At 49.4% G+C, this 16,504-nt stretch overlaps 1 protein-coding gene across 2 annotated transcripts in view; it reads left to right on the forward strand.

Annotated features, from left to right (window-relative positions):
- The window catches only part of fap (fibroblast activation protein, alpha), a 149,854-nt gene that overhangs the window by 80,607 nt on the left and 52,743 nt on the right, over positions 1-16,504 (forward strand). For both annotated transcript variants that reach the window (XM_085986421.1, XM_085986422.1), the window contains 3 exons: positions 4,671-4,724; positions 15,995-16,119; positions 16,204-16,251. In XM_085986421.1, the coding sequence (XP_085842547.1) occupies positions 4,671-4,724; positions 15,995-16,119; positions 16,204-16,251 (227 nt within the window). The remainder of the gene's footprint in view (positions 1-4,670; positions 4,725-15,994; positions 16,120-16,203; positions 16,252-16,504) is intronic.

Genomic DNA, 16,504 nt, shown 5'->3' on the forward strand with positions numbered 1-16,504 from the left:
CTCTCGCTCCCCGCACCCTCTCTCCTTCCCCCCACCCTCTCTCCCCTCCCCCGACCCTCTCTCCCCCTCCCCCCACCCTTTGTCTCTCCCCCCCTCCCCCCACCCTCTCTCCCCCTCCCCCCCACCCCCTCTCTCTCCCCCCCTCCCCCCACCCTCTCTCTCCCCCCTCCCTCTCTCTCCCCCTCCCTCTCTCTCCCCCTCCCTTTCTCTCTCCCCCTCCCTCTCTCTCTCCCCCTCCCTCTCTCCCTCTCTCTCTCCCCCTCCCTCTCTCCCTCTCTCTCTCTCCCCCTCCCCCCACCCCTCCCCCCTCCCCCACCACCATCTCCCCCTCCCCCTCCCCCCACCCTCTCTCTCCCCCTCCCCCCACCCTCTCTCTCTCTCCCCCTCCCCCACCCTCTCTCTCTCCCCCCTCCCCCCATCCTCTCTCTCCCCTCCCCCCACCCTCTCTCTCCCCCCTCCCCCCACCCTCTCTCACCCCTCCCCCACCCTCTCTCTCACCCCTCCCCCCACCCTCTCTCTCTCCCCTCCCCACACTCTCTCTCTCCCCCCCCACCCTCTCTCTCTCCCTCCCCCACCCTCTCTCTCTTCCCTCCCCCCACCCTCTCTCTCTCCCCTCCCCCCACCCTCTTTCTCTCCCCTCCCCCACCCTCTCTCTCTCCCCCCACCCTCTCTCTCTCCCCCCTCCCCCACTCTCTCTCTCCCCTCCGCCCCCACTCTCTCTCTCTCCCCTCCCCCCACTCTCTCTCTCCCCTCCCCCACTCTCTCTCTCTCCCCTCCCCCCACTCTCTCCCCTCTCTCCCCCCTCCCCCCACCCTCTCTCTCTCTCTCCCCTCCCTCTCTCTCTCTCCCCCTCCCTTTCTCTCTCTCCCCCCTCCCCCCACCCTCTCTCTCTCCCCCCCTCCCCCCACCCTCTCTCTCTCCCCCCTCCCCCACTCTCTCTCTCCCCCTCCCCCACCCTCTCTCCCCCCCCTCTCTCTCCCCGCCCCCCACCCTCTCTCCTCTCCCCCCCACCCTCTCTCTCTCGCCCCCACCCTCACTCTCTCCCCCCACCCTCCCCCCCCCACCCTCTCTCTCTCCCCCCACCCTCTCTCTCTCCCCCCACCCTCTCTCTCTCCCCTCCCCCACCCTCTCTCTCTCCCCTCCCCCACCCTCTCTCCTCTCCCCACCCTCTCTCTCTCCCCCACCCTCTCTCCCCCCACCATCTCTCTCTCCCCTCCTCCCTCCCTCTCTCTCTCCCCTCCCCCACCCTCTCTCTCTCCCCCTCCCCCACCCTCTCTCTCTCCCCTCCCCCCACCCTCTCTCTCTCCCCTCCCCCTCCTCTCTCTCTCCCCTCCCCCACCCTCTCTCTCTCCCCTCCCCCGCCCTCTCTCTCTCTCTTCCCTCTCCCTCCCTGCCCCTCTCCCTCTCCCTCTCCCTATCCTCTCCCTCTCCTCCCTCCCTATTTCTCTGTCTCACTGACGTCTGTTCCCCTCTGCTGCTCTCAGTTTTTCTTCTGCCGTGATGCCCGATTTGCTACTCCAGGCCCCGCCGTCCGCCCGCTCTCCGGGGCAAGGTAAGAGCCGGGCTCCAGCCCCACACCCACACCGCCAGGGATCAGCACCCGGGGAACCCGCCCCGCCGCCTAACGTGAACAAAGACCCTCACCTGTCACGGAGTTGAAGTCTCCTAAAGCGGCCACGGTGCCCCGGCCTCTTCCCCCGTGCATTCAGGAGGCGCGGGGAAGAGAGAGAGAGACAGACTGGGGGGGCGGGAAGAGTTAGACGCCGCCACGCACCTGCTCCGCGGAGCTCCGTGCCGCCACCCGCCGCACCAGCCTTTACTAAGATGGCGGCGGTAGCGGCACTCGGCTGAAGCCCGCCCCTCCAGCCTTCACAAAGATGGCGGCGATCGGGGGCCACTTGTTGACTGGGGCCGGGAGGTGCCTAGCTCGGGCATGGGTGCGGAGGAGAGGCCGAGGCTTCGAGGCCTACCTGGAAAAACGGGGAAAGGTAGGAAAATTAATGAGATTAGATAAAAGATTTAGAAAGTAATTAACTTTTTTTAAAACCAATATGTGTTTTAAAAGCAACTTTTTTTTTAAAGATGTAGAAAGCGGGAAAAAGAAAGGAAAAGTTTGGAATCAAGATGGCGGCGACTCACCTCGGTTCAGAACGATAAGGCCCGCCCACACACGCACCGATTGGTCGACCGTCAGGTCACCGAAGCGTAGGATTGGTCAATCGTCCCGTCACTCGACTCTAGGAGGGCCCGCCCGCACGCGCCAGGAACCCGGCGTACGATTGGTCGACCTCGACGTCACTCTATCGCTAATGAGCGGATAATGAGATGCTAATGAGCGTAATTTTGAACGTTTTTTGGATACCGCAGGCGCAATTTTTGTCCGGCCGAAACGTAAATACGCTTACGACCGTTTTGGAATGGTAAGCTTTTTTTTGACGTAACGCATGTGTAGGTACGCTCTATAACTTTCGAGTGCATAGCCGGACAGATGCACACCGAAGGACAGACAGACAGACAGATAGACAGACAGACAGACAGACAGACAGATCGATCCGTTTATATATATAGATAGATATTTTTTTTTATTCACGCTCTGTCTTTTTTTCTTCTCCCCCACATGGCAGCTGTCTTTCATTCTGCCAGCGCAATTTACACTTCATCTAGAGCCATCCTTTGTTTCTTAACCTGTGCCATTACCATCTCCTTTTGCCTTGAATATCTCTTAATGTCTCTTAACCTCTTCTGCCTTCCATCCTATCACAGACCTTCCCTTTTGTTCTTTCATCCCCTTCCCCCTTTCCCAGCCTCTTCACTTGCTTAAAAATCTGTTCCATTTCTGCTTTTTTCCAGTTCTGACAAAAGGTCATCGACCTGAAACATTAACTGTGTTTCTCTCTTCACAGATGCTGCTTGACCTGCTGAGTTTTTCCAGCATTTCCTGTTTTTATTTCAGATTTCCAGCATCTGCAGTATTTTCTTTTTGCACTAATGATTTTAATTGGGTCTCCCGCCGCTGCCTGTTGGGTCTGCTCAGCGCTGGCAGACCCGACATCGGGAAATGCAGGTGTGCGCGTTTTGACAGCAGGATCCCGACCCGGTCAATCGTTTTAAATTTCACAGCTGATCTGCCACCCATTCTGTCCACTGATCGCCGGCAAAATTCCAGCCTATATTGCCACATAGCAGTACACAGAATATTCTCTGACTCACCAAGAGCAATGCTACAAGAGATTCATTAATATTTCCTATAAATGGATTCAAACATAGGCAGCACACTTAAAAGGATATTATTGGGTATAAGTTCCAAATGTATTTAATGGACATACATTTTAGATATCTATCATTAGTATCTGATGAACATTTTAATAAAAGTTGTGATCCAGTCAGTTCAAAAAAGAATAAAAATAGCTGTAACCTAACATCAACAGGGAACTAAAAGGGGAAAGATTATCTTAGGCATAACAGAACCAATTTTAGTACTTGTGTCTGTTTCTACCATAAATGTTTATAATTTATTAAAATCAAAGACAACAGCTCATCTTGTTATGAAAATGTTTTGAATGTGTCTTAAAAATAATTTTCCACAGGGCTTTTATGTTCTTAAGTTTTACAGTGTGACGTACTTGAGAACACACTGTAGATCATTTCAACCCAGCTTCTTCTCAGGATATCATGGTGCTACAGTATATTTGGACTATCAGAGCACACCATAGAATTCTCCCCATTCTGTTAAATTTCTGATCTGAACTCTGTTGCTGTCACACATGCCTCTTAATATGGAGACACACATTTTTGTCAGGCTACTCCTGCAGTCTTGGCAGCAGAGATCACTTGCTCAACCCTCTCAACTGTCATATGATGATAGGAATGAATAAGAAACATGTTTCTCCAATGCACTTTGAGAAGTATTTGTGTTTGTGTGTGGTAAGACATCTCAGTGGAAACATGATGACCGCAGTTCCCTCCAAATGCTGCTTCTCCCATTAACCATCTCTGCCTGTGTTTTTTTAACTCCTTAACTGAAAAAATTCTCATTATTTTCATTTAGAACATTCTAACTATCTTAAATATCCAGTAGAACATTATATATTCTCTTTTCTTCCTTCAGTATCTAGTTTCTTCTTCAATCATTTTTATTTTACCATCCCTTTTATTCAAGTTTGGTCTTTTTATCAAGTTTTCACAAAATTGCACGTCTACCCTTTCTCACACAAACAATTCAGCAATTGGCATCATTTTCAAAAGGAATTGACAAAAGTTTTGACTATTTGGAAAGAGAATATAGGACAATTTAAATGTGCACTATCCCCATATTATGCATATGGTATTGGAGGAATGATTTGCAGAAATATAGGTGGGCGAGGGCTTCTGAGGTAACTTGAAGTAAAGGTTACATTGATTAATAACTTTTGAGACTTCCAACAGTATTTCTGTATCAACATCAAAAACATAACAAATCTTTCGTTGCTTGTTATGTTCATTTCTCAGTACTGTGAATAAAGAATGTTCTAAAGTTCCATATATGTTGATTATATTATACCATTTTCTTATAATCATTATTAACACTTCCTTCACTCAAAAATAATCTTTAGAATGAATACATAATATTCCAGTTCTTGATTATCCATTTTTATAGTCTGATATTCATTATACATCTGTTTGTATTACAGTTACTACATTAGCAATCAATATGAACAGCATCCAGGGAGAAGAAACCTATATAAGTGAGTTTTATAAATAATATATGTATGATTGTTGAAAGAATTATGTATATATACCTCTCAATATTATTAAAATAATATAAAGTGTTAAAGGAATGTTTGGTTTACTCTCATTTTCCATAATAGAAAGCTTTTAAATAAAAATTTGATTCTAATCTATGATAGAATCAGTCACTCGATACAGTTGGTGCCTCTTTCCAGGATATCTGGAATAACAGCAATAAAAGTGAGTCTGTTGCACCCATAATGTGCTGAGTTCCTTGGGAATCTGGGCTTGCCTTCAGAGTTGGGCTTGAATAGCTGCAGTCTGTTAAACCCTCCCACCTACAAAACAACAGCACTGAGTGTAACAAAAGTACTACTCTGTAGGAACGGAGGTTCCTAACGAAAAGACTGAGTTCGACTCAGGCAATCAAAATAACGAACTTTAATGGAACAAAACAGGTTTTAACTGGAAACTGTTGGAATACATCAAATACAGGTCTGCTCTCTTTGAAGGCTCCACGAGGACTGCCCCTCTGGTCTGAAAGCTGATGTCATGACGTCATCACGTTCTTCCCGCCATTGGGGGATCACGTGACTAACGGCATGACGTCATCACGTTGAAACCGCGCTGTAAAGGTAACTAGACATAGTACAGTTAAACAGTGTAATTAAAGGTACAGACACAGGCTGTAACTACATTGCTGTTAAAGGAATTATGTACAACCGCTCTGAGTCCTTTGGTGGCTCCGCCACATGCGCCCCCCCAGAATTGTCTTTAACAGAAAAAGTGAGACGAGGAGGAGGTCTGACAAGTCTGTCTGATCGACTTTGATAACCTGGCAGAGGAAGTTGATGACCGATGGTCGAGCTGGCAGGCGATTGTGGTTGAGCAGGCGCGACGAGCGTGGTCGAGTTGGCGGGCGGCTTTGGTTGATCTGGCACGGCGGCTGCGGGCGGTCGGCCACGTTTCGGCGGTTGAGCGACAACGACTGGGCGGTCCAGGTCCAGGTGAGCCGGCTTCAATCGGTCCACCGAAATGTGATCCGGCTTTCCTCCGATGTTGACCGAAAAGGATTTGTCTCCTGGTTCGATGACGCGGAAAGGACCAGTGTAAGGGGGCTTGAGCGGATCCCAGTGAGCGTCGTGGTGGATGAATACATACTCAGCATTCTTCAGTTCCGCTGGCACGTGGGAGTTCTGTAAGCCGTGATTTGATGCAGGCACCAGAGCGAAGCATCTGGCCGCTTCCTGGTGGCTAACGAGTTGCTGGGAGGCGGACCATGGCTCTGTGGGAGAAGGGAGGAAATCCCCTGGTACTCGGAGAGGCTGGCCGTAGACGAGTTTGGCTGAGGACGATTGCAGGTCTTCTTTGGGTGCCGTACGAAGACCCAAAAGGACCCATGGAAGTCTGCCCACCCATCCTGCACCTTGAAGACTGGCCCGAAGGGCAGCTTTAAGTGACCTGTGGAATCGCTCGCAAAGGCCATTCACCTGTGGATGATAGGCGGTGGTGCGATGAAGTTTGGTGCCGAGCCCCTGAGCTACAGCGTTCCAAAGCTCCGAGGAAAATTGTGGCCCATGGTCAGAAGAGATGTCCGCTGGTACCCCCGAAACGGGCAACCCAACAGCAGATGAAAGCTCTAGTGACGTCTGCCGAAGTGGTGGAAACCAAAGGAATTGCCTCTGGCCACCTAGTGGAGCGGTCCACCATGGTGAGGAGATGCGTATAACCCTGAGAAGGCGGAAGCGGCCCCACAAGGTCCACATGCACGTGGTCGAAATGACGCTCCGGAACAGCGAACGTAGCCACTGGAGCTTTAACATGACGCTGGACCTTGGCCTTCTGGCAGACTACGCAGGCATTAGCCCAGTCACGGACATCGAGGTGCATACCTTTCCAGACGAACTTTGCCGACATAAGCCGTTGTGAAGCCTTCATCCCAGGGTGCAACAACCCGTGTATGGCATCAAACACCTTCCGGCGCCATGCGACTGGCACGATAGATCGGGGAACGCCCATGGAGACGTCGCAAAGGAGCGTGGCGCCTGTGGCCTGGAAAGTGACGTCGGTCGCTTGGAAACTAGAGGGGACGGTTCTGTATGATTGGACCTCAGTGTCCGAGGCCTGATCTGCAGCCATGAGGGCGTAGTCGATCCCCAGGTGAACCACGTGGACCGTCGCACGGGAGAGGCAATCCGCCACCAGGTTGTCCTTACCAGACACATGTGGAATGTCCGTGGTAAATTCGGAAATAAACGTCAGGTGACTTTGCTGACAAGTGGACCACGGTTCGGCGGTCTTGGCCATGACGAACGTTAGAGGCTTGTGGTTGACAAAAGCCATGAAGGGACGTCCTTCCAATAAGAACCGGAAATGGCGAATGGCTAGGAAAAGGGCCAGTAACTCCCGATCGAAGGTGCTGTATTTTTTTTCATTTTTCCGTAGTTGACGGCTGAAAAACGTCAGCGGTTGCCACGTGCCGTTGACCCACTGCTCTTGCACTGCGCCGATGGCGCAGTCTGACGCGTCCATGGTAAGGGCGATGGTGGCACCTGGAAGTGGGTGCGCCAGCATGGTTGCGTTGGCTAAGGTGCTCTTGGTGTTGACAAACACCTGGTCCATCTCGGCTATCCAGCTGATTGGATCCTTACCGGACTTGCCCTTGAGGGCTCCGTACAAGGGTTGCATAAGCTGAGCCACCTTAGGGACGAATCGGTGATAGAAGTTGACCATCCCCAGGAACTCTTGCAGGGCCTTGAAGGTTGGCGGGCGCGGGAAAGAGGTAACCGCTTCCACCTTCGTCATTAAGGGGACGGCGCCGTCCGATGTTATGCGGTGTCACAAGAAATCGATCTGCTGCAGGCCAAACTGGCACTTGGCCAGGTTGATGATTAAACTGTGCTGGCTGAGGCGTGTAAAGAGGGTACGCAAATGGGAGATGTGCTCTTCCTTGCTAGCACTGGCGATTAGAATGTCATCAAGGTAGACGAAGATGAAGCTTAGGTCTCGGAGCACGGAGTCCATTAAGCACTGGAACGCCTGTGCCGCGTTCTTCAAGTCAAACGGCATCTGCAGGAACTCAAAGAGGCCAAAAGGGGTGATGACTGCGGTTTTCGGGACATCTTGCGGGTGCACAGGAACCTGGTGATACCCCCGGATGTGGTCGACTTTAGAAAAGATAGAATTTCCCGCCAAATGGGCCGAGAAATCCTGAATATGCGGAATCGGGTACTGATAAGGAGTGGTGGCGTTGTTCAGGCGTCGGTAGTCACCACATGGTCGCCAGCCGTCGCCCGGTTTCAGAACAATGTGGAGAGGCGAAGACCAGGGACTATTGGATCGGCGAATGATCCCGAGCCGCTCCATCGTGTCGAACTCCGCTTTCGCAGCCGTGAGCTTGCCGGGTTCGAGCCTTCTAGCCAGCGCATAAACCGGGGAGCCAGTAGTGGTGATGTGATGTTCAACACCATGCTTCGTGGTCGAGGAGGAGAAAGTGGGCCTTGTCAGCTCCGGAAACTCTCAGAGGAGCCGAGTGAAGTCATCCGGAGGAGGGAAAGCGCAGGCAATAGAGCGCGTCCCGGTGGTACCGTGGTAGCACGGAATCGAGTGGAAGGTGGCCGCGTTGATCAACCGGCGGTGCCGGACATTGACGAGGAGGCTGTTGGCACACAGAAAATCCGCCCCTAGGATGGCCTGTGAGACTGTGGCCGTGACGAATTCCCAACAGAAGCGCTGACCACCAAAACAGACTTGGACCCGCTGCTTCCGGAAAGTTCGAATGGCTGCGCCATTAGCCGCTACGAGGGAAAAACCGTGGTTCCTGTTGTGTCCGTCAGTAGTAAGACACAGACTGCAGGAGAACGGTACAACAGGTGTTTACTCAACGTGGCTCACTCTGGAACTGAACTGTACAGATTACTACTCAGTGCTATATACAGGTGTGGTCACTGCCGGTACTACAGTATACATGAGCTGTAAAAAGTAGTTCCCCCCTTAAAGGTATATACATTACAATTCCTCCCCTTTTAGATTAACAGTACCATAACACTCATTTAACAATTAAATATCAAACTAATTACAATTAACACTTTTAACATACAACGTTAGCTGAAAATAGTCCATTTATATAGTCAGTCTTTGGGGAGGCTTTCTGATCCTTTCTGGATAGTGCCTTTCCCGAGTGTCTCTCTCTTGTTGCGGAGGCGATTCTGGCACCCTGTCGTCGGCTGGGTCATCAGCTTCCGATGCTACTGTTTCTGGGGTAGATGTGACCTGTACGTCAGGTTCCTCACCAGGTACGTATGGGCGAGGCATGGGGTTGACTAGTTCCTGTGACTCTAGGATCTGGTCAGCATGGCGTCTCACGATGTTCTCCCCAACGTCCACTGTGTACATTAGTGGGCCCTGCCGTGTGCCTATCGTTCCTGGCTGCCATTTTTCTGTTCGGTAGTCGCGGGCCAAGACTGGTTGCCCTACATTGAAGCTCCTTGTTGGCTTCTCATGGATGTGCTGGAATTGCTTACTCTCAACATCTCTTCGTACGTTTGGTCTGAGCAAATCCAGGCGAGATCTTAACCTTCGGTTAAAGAACATCATGGCCGGGGCCTGGTTGGTGACTGCATGTGTAGCATTCCGGTAGGCTAGCAGGAAATTGTCCACCTTATGCTGCAGCGGAATGTTGTCATTGTACATAGCCTTTATTGCCTTCTTAAAGGTTTGTACGAACCTCTCAGCCAATCCATTTGTGGCTGGATGATACGGGGCGGATGTGTAATGCCTTACCCCATTCTTCTTCATAAATCTCCGGAACTCTTCGGACACAAACTGTGGTCCGTTATCGGAGCAAATCTGTTCTGGCAAGCCATTCCTGGCAAAAATGGTCCGTAGGACTGCAATAGTTTTCTCCGTGGTGGTGGAGGACATTTTGATGACCTCAGGCCATTTCGAGTGCGCATCCACAGCTATTAAAAACATTGAGTCCATGAATGGACCAGCAAAATCAATATGCACCCGTTGCCATGGAGATGAGGGCCACTCCCATGGGTGTAGAGGGGCATGTGGTGGTGCATTTTGGACTTTCTGGCATCCTGAGCAGCTCTTGGTCAGGTCCTCGATTTGTTTATCGATTCCCGGCCACCACACATAAGCCCTGGCAAGGCTTTTCATTTTTACCCCTCCCAGATGACCCTCATGAAGCTCATTGAGCACTCTATCCCTTAACTTGGGTGGAATTACCACTCGGGATCCACACATCAAGGACCCCCGGCACACTGACAGCTGTTCTCTTCTTGTTCAGAATGCTGGCAACAGTGAGTCGCCATGTGCTGGCCATCCCTTCACCGTCAAATCATATACCCGAGACAGTGTCGGGTCATTTCAGGTCTCCTTTTCTATACGAGCGTTAGTTACCGGTAGGTATTCAACTATAGTTGAATGAAATATTTTGACAGGATCCACTGCTGGTGCTTCCTCCACAGTAGGCAGTGGCAGGCGTGATAGCCCATCAGCATTTCCATGCTGTTTCGTGCTCTTATATTCAATCTCATAGTGGTATGCCCCTAGAAAGAGTGACCATCTTTGTAGTCGTTGCGCAGTCATCACCGGAACGCCCTTCTTCGGATTAAAAATGGAGACAAGAGGCTGGTGATCAGTCAGCAAGTTACGCTCGGCTGAGGTTAGTGATCATGACGCAAAGGCTATTGGCCTCTCTGAGCCGTCCGAGAATTTGTGCGACAGCACCGCTCCAATGCCGTAGGGTGACGCATCACACGCCAACCGAATTGGTAGTGCTGGGTTGAAATGGGCCAATACCTCTTTCGATGTGATTAGTGTTTTGCTCTTCTGGAAAGCTCGTTTACATTTGTCACTCCACTTCCATGGCACTCCAGTTTGCAGTAGGGTGTTCAGTGGGTGTAGTATTGTAGACAAATTTGGCAAGAACTTATGGTAGTAGTTTACCAGCCCGAGGAACGACCTCAGTTGTGACACGTTTTCCGGTGCTGGAGCCTTGACTACTGCCTCAATCTTTTCTGGGGACTTATGTAACCCCTCTTTATCGATAACATGGCCACAATACGATATCTGTTTTTTTAAAAACTCGCATTTGGGGCGGTTAGCTCGGAGCCCATATTCCTTCAATCTAGTGAGCACCTGCTCCAGGTTGGCGAGGTGATCACTGTCATTTTCGCCCGTGACCAGGATGTCGTCCAAATAACACTGGGTCCCTGGGATCCCTTGCAGGACTTGTTCCATTGCCCTTTGCCAAATAGCCAGAGCTGATGCTACCCCGAATACCAGCCGGTTGTATTGGTAGAGACCTTTATGGGTGTTGATTGTGAGGTATTTTTTTGATGCTTCTTCTACCTCCATTTGCAGATACGCCTGGGCCAGATCAATCTTAGTGAAGCGTTTCCCTCCAGATAGCGAGGCGAAAATATCTTCAATCCGCAGAAGTGGATATTGCACGGTGTGAAGGACTGGGTTCACTGTTACCTTAAAGTCCCCACAGATGCGAACCTTCCTTGGTTCCCCAAGCGTGCTGCTCAACGACTTTTTCATCACAGGGACGATGGGTGTAGCCCACTCGCTCCAGTCTACCTTGGACAGTACTCCTGAACGTTCCAAACTCTCCAGCTTTACTTTGACAGCTGGGCGGATCGCATAAGGTACCGGTCTGGCCTTAAAACATTTTGGGCTTGCGTTTTCTTCGATTTTAATTGTTGCTGTCATGCCTTTTAGTGTTCCGAGTCCTTGCTGGAACACTTCTTGTGCGTCGGTTAGGATCTTTGACAGTCGCCCAGGTGTGACGTCGTCATCCTTTTTGGCAGCCACAGTCAGTGCTTTTCTGGATCCATTCACATCCCAGTAATGGTGGTCCTCCATCTTGCAATACATACAGGTCTAGTTTTGGGGTTTCCTTACCATTATATATAATGGTCACCCTTATTTTTCCTTTGGGGTAGACTTTTTGCCCCGTGTACGTCTTCAAAATAATTTTTGTGTCTCAAGGGTATGTGTGAGAATAGCCGCTCGTAGTCCCGTCGGTTTATGACTGTTAGGGCTGATCCTGTGTCCAATTCCATTTTTACCTGGACTCCTGCTATCTTGCGAGTGACCCAAATGGTTCGGTGATCCTCCGTTTTGATCACATTATGTAGTTTCAGACAACTCAGCTCCCTGTTTTCGGAGTCGGTATCACTCTTTTGTTCATCTGAACTATTCTCCGTCACCTTATGTACCCTTCTTGTACTTTTCTTTTGGAGATTTCTTATTGCTGGTTTTCTTTCCCGACCTGCAGACTCGTGCTATGTGTCCTACTTTTCCACACTGTCTGCACACTTTGTCTTTGAACCAGCAGTCATTGTGGTTGTGTGTTGTTCTGCCGCAGCGATAGCACTTCTGTGTTCTGTATGACATTTCGTTTGTGCCATATTCTTGCGGTCTCTGTTGTATCTCTGCAGCGCCCCGTGCTGCTGCTTCATATGATACCGCAATGCTGAAATCCTTGTCCAGCATAAGGTCCTTTTCAGATAAAAGCCATTTCTGGGTTCCTTCACTTTGAAGCCCACACACAAACTTGTCCCTTAAGGTATCTGCCAGTCCCCTTCCAAACTGGCAGTGTTTTGATAGTTTGCGCAGTTCTGTTAAATATTCAGCATTGCTTTCATCCTTATGCTGGTTCCGTTTGTGAAACTTGAATCTTTCTGCTATCAGCAGCGGTGTGGGGTTTAAATGTTCCTGTAGTATTGTCACTGATGTAAGAAAAAGGAGTCTTACCATCAAGTAACTTTAAAGTTAGCTTTAAGTAACTTATAAACACACTATATACAAGAGAGGTCTTTACCGTGCCTCTGGTAGAAGCCTCTTACAATACTGAACAGACCAGTATTTATACCAGTCCAACAGGAAGTGACATATGACAGGAAGTGAGGTATGTACACAGTTCATAGTTCATAGTTCACAGTTCACAGGAAGTGATGACATAACTTCCCGGAAGTTATTATTATTATCACAGTCACTATGTCTCCAAAACTCTTTTCCACTGGCTTCGCTGGGGTTACTAGATTTCGTAATAAGCCATACGTCTTTGCACCCATTAAATTTAACAATACCGGCGCTTTCTTGTCATCTGACACCTCATTTGCCTTGCAGTATACCTCTATTTGTTCGACATATGTAGTCCAATCTTCGACTTCATTGTCAAATGCGGTGATACTGCCACTCTTCGGCATTTTGGGTGTGGTTTAAAATGGCTTCTCCCGCGCTTTCCTTCCTCCCCCGCTGCTGCCAACGCCGCTCTCGGTGGTCCTCGTGGCAATGGCGGCGCCCTGTAGGTTTCGCGCGCTTCTCCTGCGCTGCTGCCAACGCTGCTCTCGGCGGTCCTCGTGGCAATGGCGGCGCCTCGCGGGTTTCTGCACGTCTCTCTCCCTCTCCTCGACGCTGCTCGGCCCCTGAACACCGGCTGCCCCCTGTGCGCTTTGCCCTCTCTCTCTCTCCCGTCGACGCTGCTCGGCCCTTTGCTGTGCCGCTCAGTCGGGCTCTAGCCCGCCGCTGTCCGGGAAGGGTCTGCGCACTACCTGTTGCCAGCCCGTTTTGCTGGACCACCGTGACTGGAAAGCCAAGCCTGGCTCTCAACAGCCTCCCCCGCAATTCTCGAGTCTCTGCTGGATGACTGGGCGGTTGCCCGTGGTCGACGCCCGTGTCTCTGGCCTTGACCTCCAATCTACTGGTCTCCAGGAAGGAATCCCTGGGAGGTGATGCAGAGTTGCAGGTAGGATCGAATTTGCCTCGTCGCCAATGTTGTGTCCGTCAGTAGTAAGACACAGACTGCAGGAGAACGGTACAACAGGTGTTTACTCAACGTGGCTCACTCTGGAACTGAACTGTACAGATTACTACTCAGTGCTATATACAGGTGTGGTCACTGCCGGTACTACAGTATACATGAGCTGTAAAAAGTAGTTCCCCCCTTAAAGGTATAAAAATTACAGTTTCCAGCTTGCACATCGAGCTTCGACGCAGGCAAAATGCTACACTGTGCCCCGGTGTCACAAAGGAAACGTCGACCCGCTAGGGAATCGGTGATATAAAGAAGTTTCCCCATAGATCCGACGGCCATCGCAACCGCGGAGCGCCCGTTAGACCCGGTCCTCCTTCGCCAGGAACGCTGCAGGAGCTTTGGGTTTTTTTTGGGCGAAAAACTGCAGGGGGAGCGGCAGCTTTGTGCTTTCGTGCCAAAACAGGCGTGGTAAGAGCACCAGCCCGCTGCAGGAGGAGCTGGAACCGCATCTGTGGGGGATGGGCGCCTTGTGGCTGTGCAGCACTGCTGGGTTACAGTGAAAATCTTATCGGCTTCGGCAGCAAGCTCGGCGCAGTCTGTAATGTCAGATCTGGCTAGGGCAGCCTGTACCTGCTCTGGCATTTGGTAGAGGAAAAGCTCCCGGAAGAGGAAGCATTCCGGTTCGGCACCCAAGAGCGTGAGCATTTGGCTCATGAGTTCGGACGGTTTGGAGTCCCCGAGGCCAGGCATCGTGATGAGCCGGCGAGCGCGCTCTGACTTCGAGAGCCCGAAGACCTGAAGCAACCACGCCTTAATCATATCATACTTGCTGTCAGTAGGAGGACTACCGAGGAGGCTGATGATCCGAGATGCAGTTGCGCTGTCGAGGGCGGAGACCACATAGTAATAACGGGTCTGAACCGCGACGATGTTCCTGATGGCGAACTGGGCTTCAGCCTGGATAAACCAGGCATCTGGTTGTTGCTCCCAGAACTGTGGCAGTTTCAGAGTCACGGCATTCGTGTCCATGCTGGAGATCTTCCGCGAAAACTGTTCACGAAAGTCGGGGTCACCAATGTAGGAACGGAGGTTCCTAACGAAAAGACTGAGTTCGACTCAGGCAATCAAAATAACGAACTTTAATGGAACAAAACAGGTTTTAACTGGAAACTGTTGGAATACATCGAATACAGGTCTGCTCTCTTTGAAGGCTCCACGAGGACTGCCCCTCTGGTCTGAAAGCTGACGTCATGACGTTCTTCCCGCCATTGGGGGATCATGTGACTAACGGCATGACGTCATCACGTTGAAACCACGCTGTAAAGGTAACTAGACATAGTACAGTTAAACAGTGTAATTAAAGGTACAGACACAGGCTGTTACTACTTTGCTGTTAAAGGAATTATGTACAACCGCTCTGAGTCCTTTGGTGGCTCCGCCACAACTCCACTTTAAAAACGTTTTTTTAAAATTTCTGTTTGTTGGTGGTAGAATCAGGCATTAACAATTCTATCACCAACAATACCTACCACCATCTTAAAGTGTTCAGATGTTTAATGGGAATGTTTCCCCCTTTGTAGTTTAAATTGACATTTTTTCTTTTCGCTTCTGTGAAACTATATAAATGCAAGATGTTGTTGTTGGTTTACAAAATGGTACGGCTACATTCCAGCTTTTCCCAAATATTCAAAGTGGTAATGTTATACTGGAAAATAGGAATGTAGAGAACCAGAAAAGACTCCACAGTCCACCTGACCTCCCAAAAGCTAATACTCCTCAATTATGCACTCCCTCAAATAACCAATTTTCCCTTAAATGTTTCTACCTACCTCTAACTACCTCTCTTCATCTTTTCTTCCACGTTATCACTCTCCACATAAGGTAATTAAATCTGAAGTGTCTGTGCTTCATCACTCTTCTAAGCTTGACCCCGTGTTCCCTAGTTCTAGAATTTATGGCAATCTTAAGCATATTATCCAAGGTTCAATTTATCTATTTCCTTAAAGATCTTGAATACTTGAATAATATCTCCTGAGTCTTCGCTTCTCCAGAGTAAACAACCACAGATTCTTCAACCTCTCTTCATAGATCAGATGTCTTAAACTAAGTATCAGTTTAGTTGCCTTTTCTGCACTGCCTCAGTGCCTAGATATCCTCACTACAGTACGGTGACCAAAATTATATATAGTACTCCAGGTGTGGTTGCACTATGTACAGAATCATTATCACCTCCTGGGAACTGTGCTCTATCCCTCTGGTTATTCAGCCTCTTTTGGGATGTATTTAATATTTACCCACAGCAGATGTTGGCCTGTAGTTCCCTGTGTAATTCTGTTCATCTTTTTAAAGATGGGTATTTCCTATCCTCAGGTACGACTCCCATTTCTGATGATTTTTGAAAGATAGAAGAAGGACATGACTGATTTCACAGCCATTCTTTAAGTAAACTTGTATGAAGTCCATTTGGATCTGGTACCTAGACATTTTTGATTTTTCTTTTTTTTGTAGGATTAGAATTGACGCAAATCCTCAGAAGCCACAATGTATTAGCTGTAATCTGATGAAGGAACGCTGTCAGTTCTATTCTGCATACTTCAGCAGAAATGCAAAATATTATGTGCTATCCTGTTATGGTAAGTGAACCACGGAAACTAATTCTCCAAAATAAAGTACAGCATATTAACACGGCTTTAATGTCTGCTCTTTGTTCCATGCAGGTCCTGGAACACCTATCTTTGTAATTTACAATGCTGTCAATGATAAAGGTAATCACTATTGTATTACCTTTTAACATGAATTGATAGTATCCGAAACTGTGTTATGTATCTATCTGGCAGAACACCTGCCCTTCAGTGAGTAGAAATGTCTAATTTCACAGCTTCTAAATAGAGCTGATTTAATGAGTTTAGCAAAAGTCACTACTAGGCATTGAATAGAACATAAACACAGCAGAAAATGTTGGTCACCCATCCACTTTCACAGTTGTGGGTGGTGTTAGATCCGTGATTCTGAGAGTAT

The sequence above is a fragment of the Somniosus microcephalus genome, chromosome 4 (genome assembly GCF_052327205.1).
Source record: "Somniosus microcephalus isolate GS21.2 chromosome 4, FLI_Smic_1.0, whole genome shotgun sequence".
Classification (NCBI taxonomy): domain Eukaryota; kingdom Metazoa; phylum Chordata; class Chondrichthyes; order Squaliformes; family Somniosidae; genus Somniosus; species Somniosus microcephalus.